Source organism: Hylaeus anthracinus, unplaced genomic scaffold, assembly GCF_026225885.1.
Source record: "Hylaeus anthracinus isolate JK02 unplaced genomic scaffold, UHH_iyHylAnth1.0_haploid 12002, whole genome shotgun sequence".
Lineage (NCBI taxonomy): Eukaryota > Metazoa > Arthropoda > Insecta > Hymenoptera > Colletidae > Hylaeus > Hylaeus anthracinus.
Genome location: NW_026534349.1, coordinates 78,977 through 105,671, shown reverse-complemented (window position 1 = coordinate 105,671; position 26,695 = coordinate 78,977). Strand labels below are relative to the sequence as shown.

The 26,695-nt window shown below is 45.2% G+C and overlaps 1 protein-coding gene across 1 annotated transcript in view; it reads left to right on the top strand.

The window, feature by feature from the left end:
• Positions 1-1,059: 1,059 nt before the first annotated feature.
• The window catches only part of LOC128891940 (ephrin type-A receptor 5), a 29,234-nt gene continuing 3,598 nt past the window's right edge, over positions 1,060-26,695 (top strand). The window contains exons 1-14 of the mRNA XM_054151921.1: positions 1,060-1,918; positions 10,353-10,638; positions 10,947-11,483; positions 11,853-12,013; positions 12,105-12,369; positions 12,450-12,638; positions 12,902-13,013; positions 13,135-13,205; positions 13,862-13,879; positions 15,180-15,245; positions 17,036-17,212; positions 17,504-17,973; positions 18,946-19,283; positions 26,114-26,188. Of these exons, the coding sequence (XP_054007896.1) occupies positions 1,856-1,918; positions 10,353-10,638; positions 10,947-11,483; positions 11,853-12,013; positions 12,105-12,369; positions 12,450-12,638; positions 12,902-13,013; positions 13,135-13,205; positions 13,862-13,879; positions 15,180-15,245; positions 17,036-17,212; positions 17,504-17,973; positions 18,946-19,283; positions 26,114-26,188 (2,828 nt within the window). The 5' untranslated portion in view covers positions 1,060-1,855. The remainder of the gene's footprint in view (positions 1,919-10,352; positions 10,639-10,946; positions 11,484-11,852; positions 12,014-12,104; positions 12,370-12,449; positions 12,639-12,901; positions 13,014-13,134; positions 13,206-13,861; positions 13,880-15,179; positions 15,246-17,035; positions 17,213-17,503; positions 17,974-18,945; positions 19,284-26,113; positions 26,189-26,695) is intronic.

Here is a 26,695-nt window from a genome sequence, read left to right as displayed (position 1 = left end):
ACAACAACAAAATAGAAATCCATGTTCGTTTAGATTGGGCACACGCAAAATTGCTACAACTGAATTTTTGAATGCCAAAGTTGATTCATGAAAAATCGTTGTCCACCGTGACACTTCGAACCTGTTAAAACACTGGTTTACGCGACCGCTAATTACCCTCACCTCGGCGGATTATCACGCGGAATGGTCGGTCGTTTTGGACATATCGATGCCTCGTGAGTGCACTAGAGGGCGTCAGTCAGATGCCTCGTTCGTGTGCGCGTTCCCTGTCAGGACGAATAATTGACTATAGAATGGATTCCTGTGACTGCGATACGTCAAACTGACAGGTCCAGGGGCGTGCGTCGAGGGCCCCGGAGCGGCCAGGTCCTTCGATATTAAACCTTCGACCCCAACGGTCCCTACGCTCGGCTAATTCGTGACGATTTTATAAAGGCGTTCGGCTCTCCCCTCTCGTTCTCTCTTCCCCTTGCTCGCGTCGAAACGGGGGCGAGACAAATGAACGTCAACGAGACGCGAATTTCCTCCCTCTCGAATTAGCATAAGATCAGTTCCGGCCGCGGGCATATCCCCCCCCCCCCCCCCCCGCCGACGTGGGCTACGCGATCAAACGAGTCGAGAAAAATTACATCGAGTATGCAGCAGGACACGATCGAGGTCTCGAATCCGCAATTTCACCCCACGATTGGATCCAGACTGCTCGTCGTTTGCACCGTGTTCCGTAAACGACGTGCCAGCCCGTCTGCTCCACGATCATTGCCCGACTACGCCCCTTACGCATCGACACTCGCCTCGACTCGACTCGAAATAGCTACGGGATATCGCTCGGTGTATCTTTGGACCAGACTCCATTCACACTCCCGAACTCCACGCTACTCGCGCGCTGTTGGGATCTTGCCCGAGTCTCATTCTTCTTGCCCCCGAGCCACCTCGCCTGCCGGCCCCCCCCCCCCCTCTCTCTCTCTCTCTCTCACTCTCTCTCTCTCCCCGCTCGGCCGACCTGCTCCTTTTATTGGCTTGGCTTGTCTGTCAGGTCTGTCTGACTGTTGCCTCCTTCGTTTCCGACGTCGAGAGTAAATTGCGTTCCCAAACAGTCCGTGTGTTTTCGAGAATCGACAGACCCCCTTTGCGAAAAGGAAACCGAGGACGGGTCATCGTGCGGTATTTCAGGCTTTCGACGTATGGCTGCGCATACGGTTCGTGCACCGCTACAGGCTTCCGGGCTGCTGGAACCTACATGAAAATTCATGAGATAGATCGAGTACATACGCTACCGCTCAAAAGTATCCAGACACTTGCGAAATACATACGTATTAGCATTGCATAAAAGTTATTTAACCCCTTGACCTACACGTTATATTCCGATTGCTCGGCAAGATAGAAAATCTGAACAAAGTACCATGTGTCAGACTCGTGTTTATTGTTTATTAACGAAATTCCTTACCACGAGTCTCACTGAACGAAAAGTTCAGTGTCGGGCATCAATAATAGACCTGGCACTCAACGTGTTAATAAGAAAAGTGCAAAGAACGATTGGTAGACGATAGCGAGAGGAATTAGAAAGGTGTTCCGGTAACACGGCTTACACCCAGAAGCCACAGACGGTATCAACCGTAAGACCGAGTAAGGGTTCGTCGAAAAGTCGAAGGTTGGAAGGAAAGTCTGGCATGGTCGAGTTTTTAACCCCCACGTGGCTGAGCAGCCCTCCTCGTTACGGTGCGGCCGTGTGACGTGACGTGCCGTCTCGTCGGGGGCGACGGTCATTGGCGCGTTCAGCCCTTCCGACACGCGACACTGACGACAACGCCGAGCCAACTCGAAATATTACGACGCCGGTTAGGCTCATTATGGATGGATGGCTATCGATGGACGCGACGCGTCGTCGTCATCGCTGACACCCCACCGCGGGAGACAACCGGTAAATTCCCTCGTCGACGAGCTTCGAATACGTCCGTCTGACGGATACCGCGAAAACGGCAGAGGCGTGGACGAGTCTTTCCACCGAGTCCACTCTGTGTGTCGAATTTCAGTCGATAGCAAATGTTAGTTTAAACGACAGCAATCGGTAGAAAGAAAATTATAGTAGCTTGCGACCTTATAAAGAAACTCTATGAACCGATATGCCAGTCTTTCGATGCTAAAACGTTCCCCCCACTTTTCAGCATCCCTATCAACGATGAAAATTCGTGTCCCCTGCCCTGACACGATTATCGGCGATTTCTCCACGCGCGATGAATCGAAATACCGGCCGGGGGCGCGGTCGTAATCGAATTTTTCCCCGAGATCCCCGGCTGCCAGAAGTCGATCTCCCGATCATAAATCTGACGGCTGGAAATTGCTTCGCAACGTTTCGATCCGGAGAAAGAGGACGATTTGTCCTATCCCAGCCAGGAGACGACGATTCCCCGGCGAAGAATAATCCGGGAATAAATTCTCACCCGATCGCACGCTCCATTCCTCCCCGACCCGGCCTGTTCTTCTCGCCCAGGTCGTTTCCTCCCTTTTGGCGTACGCCACGTATCCCCCGTCGCGGAGGAAAATCTCGGTTAACGCCCGAGACACGTTTGAAATGTTCTTTAAGGTAGTTGTTTAGAAATAGTCACGTTCAAAAGTCGAAATTCGTCTAGAATTGCAAGCTTTTGCAAAAATACATCCTTACTGTTCTCACACACGAGAAATGATTATGACAACAACGCGTATCTGTCTGATACACTCGCAACTTCTCTACGTTTACTTTTAGATTTTAATGTTTTTAAATAGAAATATTAATATTTCTTCATACAGAATCAGCCTGTTTTCGCTGGTACCACCAGGTACCACCAGACACCCTGTACATGGCCTATCCATTTACAATTTTCTATCGAACAAAATTATTTCTTATCGTTAAATATCCAATAAAAGAGCCTGTAAGTTTCATCAAGATCCGCCTGATACATTATTCCTAAAAAAATTTGTAAAAAAATGGCTAATTTTCAGCCTAAACGGCGCCGCTTTCAGCCACTTGGTACGTGGCGAGGCGTCACTGTATCGACGAACCGAGGGTTGTCGGATAAAACGACTGCACCGAGCCTGCGATTGGCGGGCCAGCCTAACCACCCTCGCAATTCAGCGAAGGGTGTCGGGGCTCGTTTCGGGGCACACATATGTGCACTTGTTCGCGCGTCCCTTCTTCAACCAACGCGGCCGAAAACCACCTCGTACAAAAGAAACGACTCCGTCTCTCACCCTCTGTTCTTTCGCCATCTAATATTTCGGGACTAATCCGCTGGATACACACACTGTCCCGTATAACTTTATCGGATGAAATGTTTCCGACGATTTCGGGGAGGAACGTCTGCGTTGGTGAACGTGCTTTCATTACCCTCGGAGACGTCCACGAGACGTTTAATGGTCTCTTTGTTCCTTCTTCGACGGGACTGCAAGTTTCTTGTATAGGCGTGCATGTGTGTTGGAATCGTATATCGTTTGCGGCTGTAGCACTGGTTCTTTACTCGAGCTCTGTAAATAGATTTCTGAAGGATATACTTACCAAGAGAAGGTGTCGATGTGAAATTAAAAATCTATTTCTGATTACTCTATAACTGCTGTTGTTTCTGTGCCATCGGGATGAATTTGAATTTTTCGGAGGTTGCTCTTGATTCTCTGACGAAAACCATAGGCTAGTTAATTTGTGAAAATATTTACTGTAATTATTATTAAATAATACTCGGATGTATATGGTAATAGCGTAGGTTAAGAAATGTGAAGAAATTTTCATGTCAGAGTCTTTTAATTAAACCAAGATAATAAGCAACGTCGATATTAGTCAACTGCATACAAGGATCACCACTAGAGAAGTAAGAAGTGGCTCTTCACTCCAAGATAGAACATAGCTACCAGATCCAAGGGTAAACGACTTAACCGGAAGCGCCAAGTTTGAAATTCCAAGGGTCCCGTAATAAGGCCAAGGGTCTTAAGTTTGTTTCGCGTAGAAACAACGGCTGATTGCGAGTTAAAACTGACGACGTAGGATTAAGAGTTTAGCTGCGATTAAATCGAGTTGGATGCGACAAGAAAACTCTTGGCTGAGAATAATCGCTCTACTGTATACCGTGCGTCGTAGATCGGTGAGCAACGCCAGATAGATCATATTCAATTTCTCGTTTGGCAGAGGAAGCGTTGGGGTTGCAAATGTTAATCGTTTATGTATAGTCGACGTACGTATGCGTTGAAGAGTGATGACTGACAATAAGTAATTCGGCTAACGTACGTACCGAATAATAAGGGATTCAAGATGGCGTCTGAAAAGTACCGCGCGAATCAGAACGCGAATGCCAGGGAAAGAAGGATACATATCGAGAGTCATGACCTGCACGGCTGTATGGGATAGGTTGGACCGAGATCCGTGATAGCGAGGCACCATTGTTGTCAAGCTTTGCAATTAATAGCCTGTGGTCCACGGTATCGAACCAACGTGTATCAAAGGCGTAAAGACTGCGATGCGCGCGAAATAGAACGGATGCTGATCATCTCGTGCTCTAGACTCATCTGAAATCTGGGAAAAAATGTTGGATAGACATCTGGGCTGAACTTTATTTCGAGCCACTAAAAATTGTAAATTATGAATTCTAGGCATGTGTCAATAGTTTTTAGTGCCCCGAAGTAAAGTTTAACCATCCGAATCAATTTTCCATTATAAATATGTACACGAGTAAACTTGACAGATGTCTATCGATTTACGATTACGACTTTATTTCGAAACATAAAGCAATATAGAGGGTAACGAATACTTGTGGGACTGACTGTAGGCCAGCAAATGGTTAAACCGTCAACAAATTACCACGAAACCAAAGATACGACACCGAAGAACTTTCGAAAAATTCCCCTAGGTAATAATTGCCGATCGAAGCGACCGATCCGATGGTAAAGCAAGAGTAATACCGGATATGGAACGAAAAAGGCTCGATTACGGCATTCAGCGATCGTCGATCGAGTAAACACAGACACGTTTAGGTGCGGGAGCTGGTGGTGATGGTGTGTTTGGGTTGGTGGAGGGGGCAGGGAGGAGGGAGGGAGGGAGGGTCTCTCTGTATAACGATGATCGCGTAAGTAATATCGGCTGCAATGTGGTTTCAGAGTCGTCGACTCGTCCGCAAAAAAAGCATTTGGCGAAAAGTCGAAGGAGGCGGCGGTGAGGCGCGCCGATCGAATCCCCTTGCTCGGTTCGTGCAACTTGCCCCCGGAGTTAATTTAACTTTCGCGATTCCGCCAATCGCGTACTCGCGCAGCAAGCTAGCGCCCGAGGTGGTGGCTCCTGTGAAACGGCCGGTAGAGAAACGTGATGTGCACGTACACCTCGAAGGAAGAGGATGCTACGTGCGCCCCGTTGCAGGCTAACCCCAAGGCCGAAGGGTGCGAGGCCACGAGAGAGCTCAATATATATTAAGATCCGCGAACCCTCCGCTAGACTGAAAGTTCGTCCACCCCACGCAACCCCCTAAGTCTTCCCATGTACCCTCCGCCCTCCACGGCCGAGACTACACCATCGGAATTGCGATTATGGTGGCAATATTACGGCCAACCAAGAGAGAGACGAGGAGTAGGTTTGGTCGCTGATGGGACCACGCATACGTGAGGATAAGAAAGAGACGCGGCGGCGTCGTTTGGAGGACAGTGGTGCGCGCAATCTCCTACTGGGGCTAAAGGAAATCATTATTGTGGTGAAAGTTTTGGAATCAGCCAGTAGGATAGTTGAAAAGAATAGGATGTAAATGGGCTACTCTTCTTTTCTTTGAAAATCTATAAGAGATTCAATTTATGGGAAAGATTCTTTGAGGATGATTGATCGATTAGTTTATTTCGGAGCATTGTGTCTGAACGTGGACCATGACAAGCGTCCAACACACTAGAAATAACAACGTCACACAAACATACATTCGTTAAGATTGAAAAATTACACGGTCGTGCTCAACGTACAAGTGTTTTAATTTTCTCCTTATTTTATATCGAGGGAGCTATAAACTCGATGAAAGACTTTTGCGCACCACTGTTTCTACCCTCTAGTTGGTGTCTTCTCGGCCATCCTTGTTCGGTCGCGGAGCTTATTGGCTTTATTTCGAAACCGGCGGTTCATATCTATTTACTGGCGCGGCTGATCCGCGAGGAAATATAGAAAACAACCAGCGGCTCGAGCAGACGAGACTGTTCGTTCCGTCTACCCGGGCTGTGCGGGCCGGGGATGCTCGCGTTTCCGACAAATCGATAGCTTAATGCCTCGTTCGTGTAACGCGTTACACTTTATTGCCGTGGACTGGATTTCGTGGTTTTCCGGGAACAAGACCGCGGAATCCATCGATTGACGGAACAACTACGCGGGACGCGGCTTTTTTCTCCCATTCGTCGGTTTCTTTACATCGGGTCAACGTTCCACGCGGCATTCTTCTACGAGCAATTTGAAATTACCACTGGTAGCCCGTACAATGTTTGCTGACTTGTCGACAACCAAACAATATCGATTAATAATGGCTTTATTACAGATGGCTTCTTTTCGTCTGTTGGACTAAATCAAATGTTGCTGCGTTTTTTACGTTGCTTTAGTTTGTGCAACTTTTTCTAGTCATTAAAGTTACTTTATATGCGAGTGTCGTATATCATTTTGTAGCTTTTCAAACGTTCACGCTTTCACGTTTAATTATTAGCTACATTCATTTATTGATCGTTTCATTTTTGTTCGTTTTAGTAAAATTGTGGAAAATTTTGAGATTCGAGTACTTTTACGTCGTTCAAAAATACTTACGTCTGCCGGGGCGTAAATAACTCGCATCACCGTCCTTATTATTTAAGCAAAAAAAAAGTGGTGAAAATTCTTTCACTCGCGTATCGATGTCAAAGTTTCGCGCGCGCGCGAGCGCCTCCGACCGTCGCGCGTCGACGTCGCAGTGGATTTTAAATGAAATTAATTACATCGGTTAACGTGTTTCGCACCTCGGGTTCGTTAGCGTGCCGCATGCGAGATTAGCACGAGCGCCGGGCCAATTTCGCTTTTTATCGCGTGAACCGGCAAATTCGATGGATTTCGGTCGGTCTGTGTCCCCCTCCGAATTAGCCGCGCGCGATCGTCTCATCGATCGATGGATCCACGCGACCGAAAAATTGTGGATCCAGTTTTCGAGATCGATCGAGGGAGTGACAAGTGGGGGCGGGGTGGTATAATAGAACGGGCATTCGACGGAATGATCGGGACAGGAGTAAATCGAGAGGCAAAAGCACGTCGCGAATTCGGTGGAAGCGCGGCCGCGGAAAAATATTTCCGCTCGTCGGCGTCGTCGCGTTTAATTGCTCCGCGTGTAATGGCCGCGATACCCTCCCCAACGGGGTCTGCAACCCTGTTCCCCTCGCCCCTGGCCACCTGGAAAAATATCGTTCTTCCGCGTCGATCGTCGATTATTAATTCGCTCGGAAATTATGTCGAGCACGAGCGTTCTCGATGGCTGTCGACGCTCCAATGTTCCTCGACGGCTTTCCTGATTTCCAATCGTCTCGGATTAATCCCCGCGATTGCCCCTATATCGAGCGAAAATTCTTCATGGTTCCAACAAAACGACTCGAGATGACAAACTAATAAGGAGAATAATTTATTCGATACGGCCGGCCACGCTTGTGCAAATGAATCGAATTAGACGTTAACCACTTTTCCTCCAACGTATTTTCAGTAATTTCTCGATTTCTACGATACTTTTACGTGATTACGTAACACAACATTTTTTCTAAGAAACCATTTTTCCAATAACCAGAAAATTGTCTGGTTGTGGCAAAAAATATTCACAAACATGCACCTCTTTCAGGCCTAGGTAAAATCTTCTTCCCTTAATTACACCGTGTCACAAGTTTACCCAATAAAATGAACGTCTACGTAAATCTATCCCTTACGGCTCGTATCCTTTGGCCTCTGGCTCATCCTCGGCTGTTCCCTTTCTTTTTCGCTACTGATGAGTAATTTCACGGAAGGCTCGCGCCGCTGGGAAATCTGGCTCGCCGAAAAATTGACGCGGCAACGTTAAAAGAGGACGTGGATCTCGGCGGGATCCAATTAAATTCCACGCGGTGTTAACGACGCGCGTACTCTGTCTTTTTTCGCTTCGTGGCAGCGCGGAAGGTTCAGTTGGAAGAATAAAGTAAAAGCGCAACAGAGACGCCAGCAGACGGAGGAGAGCGGAGAGAAATGGGCAGTGGCCGAGTTCGGAGCCAGAGCCGGGGGTTGGAATTCACCGACCTAACGCAATTTCCCAGGCGATAAAGCTCGAAAGAGCTTATCAATGAGGATATTATGACCAAGTGTCAAGTAAATCCGACCACGAACAAAATATGTCCCATATAAGCGTTGCAACCTCTTTTTATCCCCTTGAGGTTCAATTTCGAAATATCCTCTCTTGTTCCTTGTATACGTCATAGAGGAAACAATGAGACACAACTAACAAAGTGTACGAGGCCCACACAGGCCACCTCGACATCTCACAGCTTCACTCCAGCCGATCTATCCTTCGACGTAAGCGCTATTTGCTTGAATTTTTCCCCTAGATGAACATGGACGAGTTCGATCCTCTCTTCCTATCTACCGAGACCAACTCTCGCTTTTTTTTTTTTTTTCATCGCAGTCGCTCGTCATCTTTCTCCGTAATAATCTCTTTGTGCTACCGAGTAACCGTACGGTTGAATTTATTGCGGCCTCCCTGCCGGAAACACGTCCGTAAGAAAATCTTCTGGACAAGAAGCCCCAGTATTCTCCATCTACCCGGTTTTTGTCCGTTCTTACCTACGTAGGTTCTTCCTCCGCGCGTATCGAAGAAGAAGGAGAATAGAAACGAGGATGAGAGAAGTCTGTTGACGAGGCAGGAGGACGACGAGGACGAGGACGACGGGTCCTTCTTGCACGGTCGGAACTTTTTGCGGTCTCTCTCGGGACGAGCCCAAGTCGAGGGGGCAATAAAACTAATGGTAACGCGCGCCGGTAATTCCTTGCGGTCTGTTTGTCGCAAGTCGACGACCTGGCCACTCCGCCTCGTCATTTGCCGAGGGAGGATACCGCGTCCAACGTCGACGGACAAGTGGTTCCTCGGATCGGACATGGACCACGACGCCCTGGCCCTCCGATTTGTTTCGGTCCTGTTCCACTTGGCGATCGATTCGATAAAGATCGAAAAGCGTCTCTATCGGCTTCAACTCCCCGCCGCCGCCGCCGCCGCCGCCGCCGCCGCCCCCTCGACTTGGAATAAATGTTCCTCGCGTGGCGTTGACCCCTCGTCGTTTTACTCTCGGATTCCTTGGAAGCTCGAAATCCGGGGACGGTAATCCGTCTTCGTTGTTTCTGTAAATATCATCGAAAGGACCTAGGGAAAAGGATGGAAGGGAGGGAATCGATAGGGAAGACCTTGAAGCGTAGAGCGGAAGAACTCTCTGGAGAAACTCGGCGTACTCTCGGGGGAGTTTGGAGAAAAGCTGATTTCGTAGATGCTGACTCGGTGGAATCTCGCGTAATCCGAACGCAAACAGCCGAGATACGCTCTCTTCGCAGGCTCCCGAAACGAGAGATCCCCGTGGCGGGCGTCCCGTCATTATTTAAACTGCGTTTATCTTATCGCGGTTGATTTGGGCACGCGTAGCTTAAAGGGGCGGCACGACACTGTAACGTTTCAAAAAGAATCGGAACATGGCGTGTTTGGCAATGTCTAGTAAAAGAAAATGTTTCTTTTTATTTACCAGAAAAACAAAGGAAAAAATATACTTTCTAAGAGTGATAATTGTCGCGTGGCTTTATGCATCGATCATTTCGAGTCTTACGGTGATTCGACAATATTTGTTCCAAAAACAATTGATTTAATAGAAAATCTGTTTACTGCAGTTCGTTAAGTACACGTTGAATAATAACGAAATCATTTTGATGTACATTTGTTTAAATAAAATTGCGATCCTGGAGCCATTACACGACACGTATGACTTTTAATCGACGTTGCCAGAAAACAGGTATTTTCATTTTCTACCCAACCAGAATAGGCCAGAAACATAAAGCACGTATCAGGGACGTGTTATGATTCCTTTGACCCAGACACGAGAATCACGTCTGTGAGACGTGGTACGATTATTGGTCGAAACATAAGAATCACGTCTCAAAGAGATCCGTTTAAAAGCTTCTCCGATGACAATGGTCGGCTGTCGAATCGTTATGTTTCTCCTTTTGTCTAATTTGTCAATTCAGTTCGGTTCGGTTACAGTCTCGTGCCTCCTGAAACGCGCAACGGAAAAAACAAACCGTTTCCGTGGTTAACGAGCGAAATAGCACGAAATTAAGATCGTCCCGTGTTCTTGTTTGATCGCAGTGGGTGGAAGAGTCGTTCACCAACTTCGACAAGGGCATCAATTGGCGGAGTTACGTTGTCTGCGACGTGGCGTACAGCAACGTCAACAATTGGCTGTGGTCCCCGTTCATCGAGAGGGGACCGGCAAACCGCATGTACATAGAAATCAAATTCACTACCCGTGACTGCTCCCTGTTCCCCGGACACGCGCTCAGCTGCAAGGAAACTTTCAGTCTACTTTACTACGAGTTCGACGCGGCCACCAAGGAGCCGCCGCCATGGGAGACGGACAGTTACAAGTTGATCGGTGAGCGTACGGAAAACTTGCGTAGATATTCTTTTTTTCCAGCGCGATACAAAGTTTTTCCTGGGATAAGCGTGATTGGAATACAGGCTCTGTCCAATTTCGTATCGGGACAGTTACCTAGTACGAGGAAAACGAGATTATTGGGAATATTTCGGTCTGAAATTGTTGGTTTGTTTATGCGCGCGAAAACGTGGTCACCGTTATCACGCGGTACTCTGCATCTTTCCGCGTAACCGTTGGCCGAACTAAATCTCGACAGAGCTTGTATACTCCAGTACGGGAGCGCAAATGACGCGTTTGATTCGCAGGTCGCATCGCCGCTGGCGAAGGGAGGTTCAACACCAACACCGAGGTGATGATAAACACGGAGGTAAAGTCGATACCGGTGACGAAGAAGGGCGTGTACTTTGCGTTCCGCGACCAGGGCGCCTGCATCTCCATCCTCGCCATCAAGGTCTACTATATCAGCTGTCCAGAGATCTCCGTCAACTTTGCCCACTTCCCTGCTACGCCGACGGGTCGCGAGGTGGCTTTGATCGAGCAAACGATCGGCACCTGCGTCGATAACGCAGTGGTCATCGAGGAGCCCACCTTTCTCTGCAAGGGAGACGGAAAGTGGTACCTCCCGAACGGCGGATGCCACTGCAAGCCTGGCTACCAGGCGGACATCGAGAAGCAACAGTGCACCGAGTGCATGATGGGCAAATTCAAGCACGAGGCGGGACCCAGTAGCTGCGAACCGTGCCCGGCTCACAGCCAGTCCTCTGATTATGGATTCACGGAATGTCGATGCGACACCGGTTATTATAGAGCGGAGAAGGACCCAAAAAACATGCCCTGTACACGTGAGTGTCTTAACGAGATGACAGGTGGCTAGGAGGTCGCTAGCAGCTGGCGGATACAGACACGGACGGTCTATTCACAACTAGAGATCCTCTAATTAAACTCGCGACATTTCCACGCCACTTTTCACCCAATTTCGCCAAATTCAATTTCAAACGCACACAGTGCATATACATATATTCTCCATGTACATGTAGATCCGTACAGTAATACGCATATCCACAGCCTAAATGATTGGGTCCGTTTCAGTCAAGGTCCACGAGGACGCGATAAATTACCTCTACCAAATGAAAGCGATCCTAGCAACGCCACTGCGCCACATGCGATACATCACCCAAACGAACAGTCTATTTAATCGTTTGTCGTTGCAGAACCGCCGTCGGCGCCGCAGAATTTGACTGTGAATTTCGTGGACCAGTCCACCGTGATTCTGTCCTGGAACACGCCGCACATGCTGGGCGGCAGAACGGATACGACCTACAGGGTGGTCTGCGACGCCTGCAGCATGGGCGTCAAGTACATTCCCAACGCCGTAAGTTGTTGTCCAGCATTTTTACAATTTCTTTCCGAGATATCTCTGTTCGAACTCGTCTACTCGATCTTCCGATTTACGTGTCACGCAGGACATCTTCAACGACACCAAGATCACGATAACGGGCCTAAACGCGGTGACGACCTATCGATTCCAAGTGTTTGCCGAGAACGGCGTGTCGTCGCTGGCCAGAAAATCGGAATACGTGGACATCACGGTCACCACCGAGGCGAGCGTTCCCAGCCTGGTGAGCAACGTTCGGATCACCAGCGTCAAGAGTTCCGAGCTTAGCATCAGTTGGGACGCCCCTATAACCGACATTGCCGGAGACAGCGATCTGGTCGAGAGATACGAAGGTGAGGCGCGTGTGTTCGCCTCGTCGACCGTGTATCTTGCTCCCACGTCTCCCACTACACTAACGAGACATTTTTTTCAGTGAGGTGCTATCCACGCTACGACGACGCTACCAACGCCACCGTCATCCAGACCACCGATCTCTCCACGACGTTCAAAGGCCTCAAACCATCCACGGACTACGCCATACAAGTGCGAGCAAAGACCACGCGCGGCTGGGGCGAGTACACGCCGGTGGTGTTCAAGAAGACGCCTCACGCCATGGGTCTAGGTGACTAACAAACCAAACGCAATTACTCGTGATACATGAAAGTTCGTATAAATGAAATAGTCGCTTAATTGCGGCCAAATGGACTGTCCCAATTAATCGAAACTAATTGTATTAATCAACTCGTGCATGAATTTCCGCGCACTATAGGTAGGGTACAAACAAAAACCTTCTCTATTTCCCCAAATTCGATATTGGAAACAAGTGTACGGTAGATGAAGCGTAAATTCTTTGCCGAACGAGTAACGAATTCGTTTTCGTTACAGACTACGTTGGAGAGGACGACAACATGCAAGTGAGAATCATAGCCGGGGCTATCGTGGCAGTAGTCGTTCTTCTGGTGATCATCATCATCATGACCGTTCTGATCCTCAGAAGGTAAACGAATTGCTCTCGACGTTAAACTCGCCGCGCGAATCGAACGTCGAGCGGTTCATTTCTTAATTTTCCTGCATCTGATTTGACTCTATTGATGTGATATGCGATCGTTTCGATGCAGCAGGGCCTCGGACGAGTGCAACAAGAAACAGCCGAGCGACTGCGACACTCTGGAGTACAGGAACGGCGAAGGTACGTTTGTCCGATACCGTCAGGCTTGATTCTCTTTTCTTTATAAATTTATTATCGCTACTATATATATATATATATATGTATATATGTATATATATATATATATACATACCACCCCCCCCCCGCCCCGTCACTTTCATAGTTGTCTCACTACGCCCTCGTGTCTTGTGACTAATATTTTTGGACCACCAAACCCCGTTTAAACCCAGCAAGTATCGACCCCAGTCACACCCCCCCCCCCCTTTCTCATGTATACAATTACCCCACGATAATGTCTTGCCGCTGAACACCCACTACTGTAAACGTTTCTCTCTTTTAACGAAAGAAAGATGACTGAAAAGTGGTTCGAGTTTAATGAGAAAAAAGATGAAAATATACATTACGCGAAAGACAAAGAGAAATGCGAAAAGACGGTTGTCCAAGTCTAAACGACTTGGCCCAAGGACCAATAAAATACCGACGAGAGACGATCGCTTTATCGTTGCCAAAATTCATTTCACCGATTCCGGCCCGCGGTCAAAGTACCATTATTCTAACCGTATTCTTTCGATTCTTTCTTTTCATGTGCGATTCCCCTAATCTATCGAACCTGCCTCCATGAACAAATCCATGAAAAAACCCACTGAAACAATGTACACAATCGCCTGCTACTACAGGACTAGTTGTGACCTACAGTAAGTCTTCTCCAACACCTCAAGTTTTTTATTTTCTAGGAACTCGGTTTTCCGTAGATTTATACTTCATGCACCCCCTTGTAACATGCATCTATCTCGACGCGTTCCAGATACATTCTCAAAGCGCGGGCACGCACACGACTTTTCCATTTCCGTTTTTCCAACGTCCATCAAACGGGCTTCTCTGTTGTTTTCCGCGCGAGAGGAGAGACCAAACGTACTCGAAAAGATATCCGGGTGCGTGCTCGTGCTTCGTGTGCTTGCCTACACGTCCATACTGCGTCTCTACCGTTGTGCATGCGTATTGTTGTTAGAGCGTGTCGTCGTTGGCACTGCACTCGTTTCATTTCTCCGTCCGTCATTCCCCTTTTTTTTTTCTTTTCTTTTCTTTTTTTTTTCCTTTTTTTTATTTCTATATACATCCGTGTATGTAACGTAGGGTAAACCACTTATACTTGTTACAGTTTACTTTTGTTCGCATCGTCGTATCGTCTAATTGTAAGTTGGAAATTTGGTAAAAAATGAAATCTGAATCTGGAAATTCCAAATTAAACTGTTTCGAGAAATGCAATTAATATAATAATAGTATCGACATGGTTTTGTATAATTCTGTCACTGTTTTTACAAATTATTGACACTTGGGTTATTTTTATTATACGTAGCTTTCATTGAATCATTTAACCAAACTAAATATTTTACGTAGACTGTATCGAGGTTTTTATGTAATAATTAAGTTTAGTACATGAAATCATTTTATTGAAAATTCAGTGAGTCTCTAAAATGTAAAATAAGATAATTTGAAAAAGAAAATATTCAATTGGCACTAAATCGAATCCTAATGTATCGAATCAGATTTGGTAATTACCTACTTTTACGAAACGATATTCTAATCTAGTAAGAAAACTTTAATCATAAATACCTAAGGAAAAGTATATTAATTTCTACGTCTATAATACTACGTTTTCGTAAGCAGACAGGTGCTTGCTATCACATTGAAGTAAATCAACGGAACCCATTTTTTTCACTCTCTACAACGTGATAATTAATTGCGTGTTCGTAATCGGAATTTTGACTCGAGGTGTCAATAATTGGATGGGTATCACAGTTAGAGTGGTTTAGCCTGTTTACATGAAAATTTATATTCGTTACACGGTAAACGAAGACGAAAGCTCTTCATACTTTGTCTGCAACTCGGCGATATGCGCTTGCTCGCGTCATTTGACTCGTCATCGAAAACATCCACCGCTTCTTTTTGTTTGCTGTTTGTCAATTAGTGTGTTGGTTGTTGTGTTGTTCACAGTGCACTGCAAAATGGACAGTTCACCGATTGTGACAACCCACACCAACAACAAGAGCAAGTCCTCGCGTAAGTCCTCAGTCAGTCCCAGTAAAAAAGAAACAGAAACAGAAAAAATAAAGAAAGAAAAGAGAACACAGTTCTCCGATAATTGCCAGTACTGTTTCGGAGGATCACCGCGGCGAACACTCTCGATGAGAAAAATCGTCAACAACACCCGTACACTCGTTCGAACTCAGACACCAACACGTTCTTACAACCCTTTTCTTATTAAGCGTAGAAATTAATTCTATGCCCTTGTATTCAATCATACGTAACTCTAGTTTAAGTAGAAACATTTAATCGTCATTTTGTTATTTTATGTTAAATTACCAATCTTCTAGGTTCTCGACCTGGTCTTGGTAACAATGAATCTAATATGTATATATTACGAGTAATTAAGTCCGTTTAAATCAGACATATAAATTATTGAATATAGAGGCACAGAATTAATTTCCACGCCTAATACTTTCTCGTTTACACCACGATCTGCTCTTTTCCGTTTCACTCTACCTCTCTTGTACCTTCTCGCTACTTCTTCATTGTTCTTAGATATTGTTACCGTAGACGAGAAGCACGAATACGAAAGCATGCCCGATATCCTATATTCTCTTCTTCTGTCTTTTCTTGTCTCTTTTTTTTTGTTTTTTTTTTTTTGTTTTTTGTTTTATGCATCGTGTTCTCGTATCTCTTGCATCGTTCTCTTTTTCAGCCAGATGTCGATCTTTCCGACGATCGTTTCTCCGTACCGATTATTCTGTACGTTGAAGCGGCCGGGAAATGTTGGATGTTTCGGTGGAACTCGAATTAATCGGGCTCACGCTGAGTGACGAGCGGTCGCAGATGCATTCGCGGACACGTGAATTAACAGGCGACGAAGTAATTCGATTCGACCGGAGCATCCTCTCTATCCGCACTCCGTGCACACTACGACTAACGTCATTCAATCCGATGCATCGTTAATCGAAATCATTTTGGCGTATTAGGCATGCGAGAATTTCTACGCTGGCATGAAACATTTATTATGCGCGACCTTTCGTTTAGTTATTTATTTTTATTCTTTTATATATATAGTGGAGTTAAATAATCTTGTTCGTTTAAATAGAACAATCAAAGATAGCGTTTATTAGATCGTGACGAAAGTTTTGTCAGTATTGTTCGTAACTGTAATCAAAATAGAAATTTTGTTTAATGTTATATATAATTTGAAAGTATAACGTCTGGCGTACTATTCGTATATAAAATTAGGTTGAAACATTAATGACTCAGGAATGGAATTGTATTCCTTGATGGTTTGCGGAGCAACGTCAGCTTGGTAGACATGAAAAAATTTAATTTTAAAAATAAATACAAATTTGACGAGTAAAACTAGTCTACTCTACCTTCTGTCTTTCTGACTTGTTCAGTTTCCATTTTTCATTTGATAATTGTCGAAAATAACACTGTTGAAAAATGGAAAGATGCTGCAAACAGGACTGTCGAAAATTTGAAAATCTGACAAAACTTGCTAAACGACCCGATGCATTAAAAAAACAGAGAATTCTCTAAAAAAAATGACATCCGAGATTAGAGAGCACTAGATAAATTTTCACTTTCGTGGAAATGAAGGTTCCGTTAATTGTGTTTTCTTTTTCGTTGAAACTCGATAGTAACCGAGTCTCGTGTATAAGAGGAAGGGTGTGTGAGTGTTTTCACGGGATGAAACGGTTTGTCAGGGACGGGAGCGAGCGGTTGCGAGGCTCGCGTTCCGTGATTCCGTCAAAATTTAACACACCGGCCCTCGTGTTAATATAATGAACTCTGTTTTGGTGACGTTGCAGTGACCACGCCGCTGTTCACACCTGCAGTGGGAGTTGCCGCCGCAGGTGCAGGAGGCGCTGGTGGCGCAGGTGCGAGGAGTTACGTCGATCCTCACACCTACGAGGACCCGAATCAGGCCGTGAGGGAGTTTGCTCGCGAGATCGACGCGGGATACATCACAATAGAAGCCATCATAGGTATACCAGTTGTGTTTATCCTTGCGCTCAATTTAGATAAAGTACATTTTCTTCCAAGATTCGGTGTGCGAGCTGCACAGTGGTTAGCAAGCACACGAGGCCATTAATGTCCACGTAGTAGAGATCCCCAATACCGTGGGGATTTTAGCGAGTAGGTCCGTCAGTGTCGCGTAAAGAAAGGAACTAAAACAATTGGCTAACTGGCCCAACGAAACAACATGCTTGATTTAAATTGGGCTCCAGCCAAGCAGATCTCGATCCCTGTAACTCGTGCAATGTCTGTTTGAACAGGTGGCGGAGAATTCGGTGACGTTTGTCGAGGAAAGCTGAAACTTCCGCCCGATGGTCGAACGGAGATTGACGTGGCCATCAAGACCCTGAAGCCAGGCTCCGCGGACAAGGCTCGCAACGACTTCCTCACCGAGGCTTCGATTATGGGTCAGTTTGAGCACCCGAACGTGATATTCCTGCAAGGTGTCGTGACCAAGACCAACCCGGTGATGATCATCACCGAGTTCATGGAGAACGGTAGCCTGGACACCTTCCTCCGCGCGAACGACAGCAAGTTCCAGGTACTTCAGCTGGTGGGCATGCTGCGCGGTATCGCGAGCGGCATGCAGTACCTAGCGGAGATGAACTATGTGCACCGTGATCTCGCGGCGAGGAACGTGCTCGTAAACGCCGCCCTCGTTTGCAAGATCGCCGACTTTGGACTCAGCAGGGAGATCGAGAGCGCCACGGAAGGAGCGTACACGACCAGGGTAAGTAGTTGATTCCTATGGATTCGAAGCTATGCTTTTTTTCAGTTGCTGCTTACGGTTCACGCGTGGAAACGTCAAGCATGATCGACCGCGGTGAATCCTCGCCAAGTGGCGTGATAGCCAAACAGATTGTGTAGAGATAGAGTAGAGCGGAAATTGTAAGAATAGAAAGATTTAGCGGACGTCTATTCTTCTCTAACAAAGGATCCACAGTCACGTTAAGAAATTGTTATCAGAGAGAATACGAGTTTTATCGGACACATGAGCTTTCAAATAGTTTTATTGTTGCCACTATTGGTCCAGTCTTGCACTCGTACCTTTTTCCATATCACATTTACGAGCGAGCCAGGGCCAGGCTCTCTCGTTTGTGAGACGGAGTGCAAGGGGCCATCGAAGGGGATAAAAATGGAAGCTTTTCAATCAACTAAATAGCAATTTCACTGATTTTTACCTTTAATAGCCACTTGGACTGGATTCACTGTATATTGCTACAGTTGCAAACAATTTATTGGTAATATAAATGTTCATAGACGAGTCACGCATCTTCTTTATGTTGGAAAATTGTATAGTTTGTATTATATCGTAGGTTACAGGAAAAGCATACAAAATTAAAACGAATGAATCGAATAAATGTTTGCAAAACTGTCAAGTAATCGAGATTGTGGTTTGACAGTAGAGACCTAAGCGCCTTTTCATTAATTTCCAATAATATTAACAGATTTCATAAGAAAATACTTAAATTTACCATTTAATTTAACGATGACGTGTCGAATAGAGATGGAGGGTACGAATAGACGAATAGTTAATTGGGGGACTGACTGTATGACTCGTATGTATTACCAGCACATTGTCCATATCCGCGGCAATATACATATATCGGCGATAGCTAATATATTTTTCGCGGGTCTGGTTTGCTCGAACCAAACACTTTCAACCATCGAATCTTGAAAGACTGTTTACTCCGGCAAAAAGGGTGGAAAGATCCCGGTGCGATGGACAGCTCCGGAAGCGATAGCGTTCCGAAAGTTCACCAGCGCCTCCGACGTGTGGAGCATGGGTATCGTCTGCTGGGAGGTGATGTCCTACGGCGAGAGACCGTACTGGAACTGGTCGAATCAGGACGTGATCAAGTCGATCGAGAAAGGATACAGGCTTCCAGCGCCGATGGATTGCCCGGAGGCCATCTATCAGTTGATGCTCGACTGCTGGCAGAAGGAACGAACCCATCGTCCCACGTTCGCGAATCTCACCCAGACATTGGACAAGCTCATACGGAGCCCGGAAACGCTGAGGAAAATAGCCCAAAACAGGTAAAGGTCTCAAATCCATCGCTGTAACAATCTTATCCGCGACTCGCGGCTCGCGGCTCGCGGCTCGCGTCTCTCTATCGCGCGCTAACGCGTTTTCGCGGTATCGTATCGTTCATTCGCTCTTATCGAAACACCGTTGCTCGCACCAGACAAGTGCTACATGGGAAAGCTTCTGTTGCGGACTGACGTAGTACGAACAAGTGCAAACCTTACGATGTGTCGTTGCCTATCATCGCGCGAATGATTCGATGGACGCGTAATCACATTTGCAAACGCTTTTTGCAACTGTTCGTAACGAATCCTGACCAGGGCATGCCATCTGTCATCGAATCGTTCGTTGATCATCTCTTTTAACACGTATCATGCCGCATGTCATGCGAATCACACTTCGTGTCCATAAATTAATTTCTCTCGACAGCCAAAGGTTTTTTCCGTTCTTTCGCTGATTACTAAAAAGCTCACACGCTCTGCGCTCTCCACGTACGCTGTTAGACTGGGCTTTGATATATTGTTGTTGCTCATTCGTAAAATAGGATGTCACGCATATATATATATATACATGAAAAAAAGAAAAGAAAAGAAAACCAAACCGACGAGACTATGCGACCGTCCAGGATAATATAATATAGTCACGAGATGTGTGTGTGCGAGACTACCCGACAGAGAGTGATTTCCGTGTGCACGTCTTATGCTCGAGGGCGTCGTGAAAAATATACCTCGACCTGATTGGCATTACTGGAACCAGGCATATCAAAATATACATATATGTGTATATGTACGTATGTGATATACTGGACTGATTTTCAATCGCACCTTTTATATGGAACATTTTCTTTCTCGCAGTGTTCGCTTTCCTTTTAACTTTTTCTTCTTTGTATTTTTTTTTTCAATTTTCTTTTTTTTTTCTTCAATGATATTCTTACGTTTCCTTGTAGCTCAAAGTCAAAATTCATTTGTACAGCGCCTCCGCTTTCACGCTTCTCGTTCTCTTTGAAATTCAAACGACGCCAGACCAAACGAAACGCGAGCGACCCGCGGCGCGGCGGTCAATCTTATCGATTCTGGACGGACGAAAGTGAAAAAAGAATTTTTACCAGTTCTATTAGATATTTACTACACTGTAATCGTTGGTACCACTTACTGTAAAGGTTACCATGTTAACATTTCATCGTTTCACAATAATTTAATGGTTTGTTATCACAGTTATCGATGAATCGGAATTTGGGATACATCCGAAGTTGATCATCGTGTCGGTCGAAAATGTTTTTATAATTAAAGATACCTCGAATGATCTACATCGAGTTAATTATTTTAAAACTTGAACTTTACTTTGATCACCAAATTCCTAGTATCCTTTAGAAGCCGTTTAACCCGGTAAACATTTCTTTTAACAAGTCTAACATCGTTAATACTAACTATCCTCGATACGAGAAATGAAAAATGATTTTGTCAGCTTTCGACATACCAGTTGCAATTACGTCCGGTATCGTGATGAGTCATGACTCAAAGTAATGTTTGTTTAAAAATTCAACTTCCATTGTATTTGTGACAAAAGAAAATTGGTGCAGGTACGAAGGGATTAGAGTCGGATCGATTCCCTAAAAAAGCATCCCTGGTTGTGTAATACTTTTGTCCACCTAAATTGATCAAATTGTCCACTGCGCGACGAGCAGAAGATCCGCGCAGCGAAACGAAAAGCTAGCAATTTCTGTTGGATTTTTCTTGTTTGCTGCACATATTTTCAATGAATCTCGACGGAGTAATCCTATTATGAGCGGGACGCCTCGGATGTGACGCGCGCGACGCGACGCGACGCGACGCGAAAAATGGTCGCCCGAAAGTTGTGCACCGGTAACAAGTGGCTTTGCGCGCGTGATACTGCGCTTTGAACGGCTTAACTTCCTTTGAAACGCACGCCAAAAGATAAAAAAGAAAAAGAAAGTAAAGAAAACGAAAAAAAAAATAAAGATTTGCTGTGCCTTTTCTTCCGTCTGTTTCCGTCTATTTGCTGGGAGGAGAATTAATTTATGGACGAAAGTCTCCGGCGCGATCATTCTCGCGGGATAATTTTTCCGTTCGCGTTTCAAGAGAACGACGAAAATAAAAAAAAAACTATATATATATATATACACATAAAGTGCGCATCGTACTGCGGTGGCTTTCAGAGAGCTTTTATCGCTTTAGCGCTTATCGTTTCTGTAATCCTCGAACTCGTACCATTTCGAACCATCCCCGTCCATCCGTCCGTCCTCGTACCACCACTTATTTCGACCGCAAACAACAGTAAAAAAAAGGCGAACAAAGGTTGAGATCAAACGATACTCGACACACACAGAGAGAGAGAAAGAGTTCCGCTTTATCATCGGTCGATCGTTAATAAAGAATACGAGAAAGACGTCTGTGTCACGAGCATCGCAGAGAAACTACGAAAATAAAATAGAAACGAAAGGCAGCTCTGAGATTTTTCTCTCGATCTGGTGAAAAACGATCGATAACGGGATCGTCCCTGGATCGAAATGAATCGATCGGTTCGCGTCGCGGGACCAATCGATTATCGTTGGATTTCTGAAGGGCCGCCGCGTCGGCACAGTGGAAAGAAGCGTTAGATAAAAGCGACATGGACGAAAATTTAAATTGCCCTCTTCTCATCTTTTGTTACTGCATCGGTGATGCACTCGAGTAATTCAGAATTTACAAAGGAAAAGAATTTTTGGAATCTCTTGTAATCCGATTTTTCGTAAATTAGTATAGCTACCGGGGTGTGTGTTATCAGGTTGATTAAAAATATTGGATCATGTAGAAAAATCATTTCCTTTCGGACAGTGTTGCACGTGTACTTGGTTCTTTTATGTGTTATAGAAACACCAAGTATAATAATTTAAATAATTTCAACGTTTGTATTATTCGCATGACTCTAGAAACGACTATACACTTCGTTCCACTCGTGATCTTACGCCAACGATCGATGAAATATTTGTTTCGGTTAAACGAAACTAGTCCCATCCATAGGGATATTATAGATAGAAAAAAGAAAAAGAAAACCGCGGTACCCTACCTGTCTCTATTTATCAGTGCATTTTTACGAATCATTCTCCTTTGTACGTTTAACAATTACATGCATATTTTACATTCACACTAACGCATAAGTAATTAGCCTGTTTTGTTTTGTTCTATACTGTATTTTTACCAACACCTCGTTCTTTTCTTGGAAATATCCTTATATTATACAGAATGAAATTTGTCATAAAATATAGGTTTTCAGCACATTAAATAAAGATGTCTACGAGATAGATAGGGTACGAGAGTTTCCTTTTCTCTTTTCAACGACGGGACATGTCGCCTTTCAATAACAGGCCCATATCTTCCCTGGTCTGTCTATAATATCTCGTATGGTTCCTTCTTCCGAAATTCTTAAGACCCCGATGGCTCACCCCTCCCCCTCTACCCCTCGTTCCCGAGTAAACGATTTTTACGTCCTTTTTTCTGGGCTAATTCTTTGTGGTTTTGGTTTTGTGGTGTCTTTGGTACCCGACTACGAACTGCAACCGAACGCAACTGCGACAACTACCATCTACCACCAATCTACAACTCTCCAACAACAACAACTACAACAACAACAGCGTGAGGCCACCTGCACACAATCCATACTATGTCACAAGCCACGCGGCTGCCGCACAGGCCGCGGCAGCGGCCGCTGCGATTCCAGCCGCGGCCACGAGCCAGTTCGTAGACGTAGTCGGCCATCAGGCCCATCAAGCCCAGTCGACGATTGCCGTTCCAGTAATGCCACCAGGAGCCGGCCGTAGCTTACACTATCACACACACGCAGCGACACACGCATTGCCACAGCAACCACCGCTTACATACCCAAACTGGGTCCCGTTCACGCACTTTGGTTAAGTAAGGAAGGATAAAGATAATAATAGCTGTCCGTTTCCGCGACGAGTGCTTCTTGCTTGTGGGCTTCTCTCTCCTCTGGGTGGTGTCGGAAAAAGTCGAGAATCCACGTAAAATCACAATTTCATCACTATTTCCCTGCAATTTCTTAGCACGCGGTCCCAGGGTCGCTTTTTAATCGGCTAATCACGCCAGCCAACGATTTACCTCTTTGCCTTCTCGACTTGTCCCTCTTGGTACACGGCCAAAGCCACGCGATCTCTGGATTTCGAAATCCGTCGAGTCACGATAGAAAGTCGACGTTTTCCCTTGGACGGTTTTCGTTCGACGACCATCGCAAAAGAGATACGTCGCGCTTGTCGTTCTCCCCCAGAGAGGTTCGCGACTCGTGTCCCGGTCTGTCGACGGACTGGATCAACAGGTTCGAATCAGTCGTCGTTTGTTTTTCCCGTACCGCGAGCCCGACGTTCGCCAAAGAAACAATCGCGGGGCTTTGGTCCGACGCCGACGCGACGGCCACGGAACATCCCTAGGAGGGTTCCCATGGAAATCACCGACGCACATTTCATTGGGAGTATGCTCAAGTTACCGCCGTTTTTTTTTTTTAACTTGAAAAACTCATTTATTAATAGACCAAAATGAAATGTATCATCGATTAAACGATTAAAGTATCGTCCAATCTTTGTGAAATTAATAAAAGGAGACCACCTTATAATGTAAACACATTGTATTTATTTTATTAACGTAGATATATTTAAATGTAACGCAGGCTTAAGACTCTCGCACGGTACTACGCACGGTATATCGAGGTCGGTGTTGGTCAAAACTAGTGTCTATGAAGTCTGTGTCGGTCATTTTCACGAGACAAGCCCCCCCTGAGGAGTAGAGGAGACATTAGGGCTAAAATGTTCGCAAGGAGCACTTTCCTCTCGAACGGGTGAATCGCGTCGACATAGAAAAACGTTTTGCTCGTGTTTCTCTAGAGAATCAGGGCGTTAGGTAAAATTTCATAGATGGTCTCAGTCGAGATTCCGTTTGAGATTCCGTGTATCGCTTAGGTGTGGGTAAAAATGGTAGCCGGATTAGCCGTTGATAGAAAAAGAATTTTTCTCGATTTCCCAGTTATCATCGATTCGCTACAAATCCGAAATCGATCGAATCTCTACCTATATATATATATATTATTACTTATTCGGAAAGAGCAAAGACAGACAGACAGACAGACAGACAGACAGAGCGTGTGTGCGTGTGTGCGTGCGTGTGTGTGCGTGTGTGTGTGTGTGTACGCGCGCGTGTGTGTGTGTGATGTTTTTTATCGCCGTGTTCGAGCGAGCGCCAGGCGCGGTAGATTTTATCGGTTTTAGCTGCCACGTGCAAGTCGTATAGAGAATATTTATGGTTCTAGTTAGCGGGATTTAAATGGAAAATTTTAACAGAGCAGTTTTTTCGTAGATGTAACGAGAATTTATAGAGAACGAATCGAACCAACGAATAGCAATATCTGAGGAGGGAAACTTCTTGAGCTTGCAAAGCTCCGAGGAACAGGGGATAGGGGGGCGAGATAAGATTTTATCCGCGAAACGTGTTTTACGCGAGAATCCAGTCATAGTCTTTCAGATGTTTTTCTAATTCTTGATATACGTAATACATTTACATATAAATATATATAAATATACATCTGGCACGAGTATACGTAAATATTATTATTATTACTAATATTATTATTATTAAAAAACGGATTTATATATATATACATAATATTTATTGACATCATCGACTTTACGGACAAACAGAAAACTGCAAAGACTTATTAGCATTTAATCGTGCGAGTGCGACAAAACCGTTCGAGACCAGATTTAGAATAGTATTTTTCTACTTGAAACCCCATGGAAAGTCGGACAAAAAGAAACAAACCGTGCAACGATTGACCGTGCAAGGCTGTGCTTCCACGCCGGGTTCGATCGATCGCTAACACACGTTATACACGATGTTTCATAATATGTGGGATCTTTTTTGAAGATAAAGTAATCGCACTAAAACAAATCAAAGTGTCCTTTAGCATTTTGCGATCTGAAACTCTCGGTGCTTGATTACGATCTGGGAATCTATAATAAAGTTTGCTAGTGCGAGGTACTATCTACCCTAAACGTTATTTTAGAGTCCCGGCTCATTTCCAAGCAGTGAGTATGCATCCGTATGTATTTCTCCCGAGTAAGTGAGAACAACTGATTGTGTCCCCTAAACAGCGCCTCGGATCGCAAAAAAATTCAGAAATTTTCGATTCGTATTAATGTCAAGTCTTGCTCCCACATATTATGATACGCCCTGTATATCGCACATCACTTTACCTTTTAGGAAAAGAAAACTTCGGAAAGTCGATCGTAGTTGGTTACGTATATACGTTGCGCAACACCATTGCAGGAAAAATGATCGATCGTAACAACTGTGTAGGGGACGGACGGAGGGATGAGGGTTTAGTTTTGCGACGGTTTTTCATAAGCTAGCGGAAGGGGGTTCTCGAACGACAATCAGCTTTTAGGACACGCGCGCGTGGTAAATCGAATCGAGAGTTGAACGCGCGCGCGCGCGCGTGCTAATTACCTCAGAGTTCGGCGTCGACAATCGCGATAATACGAGCTTCGCACAATTACACGCGTACACATACCACGATCACACCCGCACAAACACTGCAAGAGTGAAAGAGAGTTATCGGTGGAAGGGAGGCAAAAGATATAGCGATGAGGTAAAGAATATGCAAATACACGTACACGCACACGCACACACACGCACACACACGCACACACACGCACACACACGCACACACACGCACACACACGCGCGCAAGCAAATGTACACGTAAACAAATACAGATACACAAGCACACACCATAGTGTGTGACCTCCATCGCACTAACAAATGCTAACAATTGTCAGAATCAGGGAAAGGGGTGCTCCACCCCCACCCCCACCCGCCTCGTCGACATCCTCCAACGTGCATTTGAGGAAAAGGTAACAAAATCAAGAACAGCTTTCAGCCGACAAAAAAGTAAACAAAATACGAATAATCGAGCGAGGAGCAACGAGCCACGCGACGAAAACTACGGGTTCCGTCTAATTGGAGAACGACAGAGTATAGACATTTTAAAAACAATGTTATTTTAAGGAAAATAAAGCAATAAAGTTGTATTTTGTCATTGTGGAATGTAAAATATGTACAATATAGTTACTCGGTTACTCGGAAAAAGAATCAACAAACATTAAAATAAATGAATAAAATATGAATGTTCTTTTCGCGATGAAATATTTAATTCTATTTACTTGAATCATCTACCAAGATAATTCGAGTCCTAATTTTATTCAAACGAAATGTTCTGGATGCTGTATCGACTATTTCAGATTTTCCTTTAGATAAGAATTATTTGCCGATCTCTGTAACAAACACGCTGTAACCGAATCGCACAATTGCGATACCACTTGGTCGTGGCTCGTCGCTCTCTCGGCTCCGTTGGATTCACC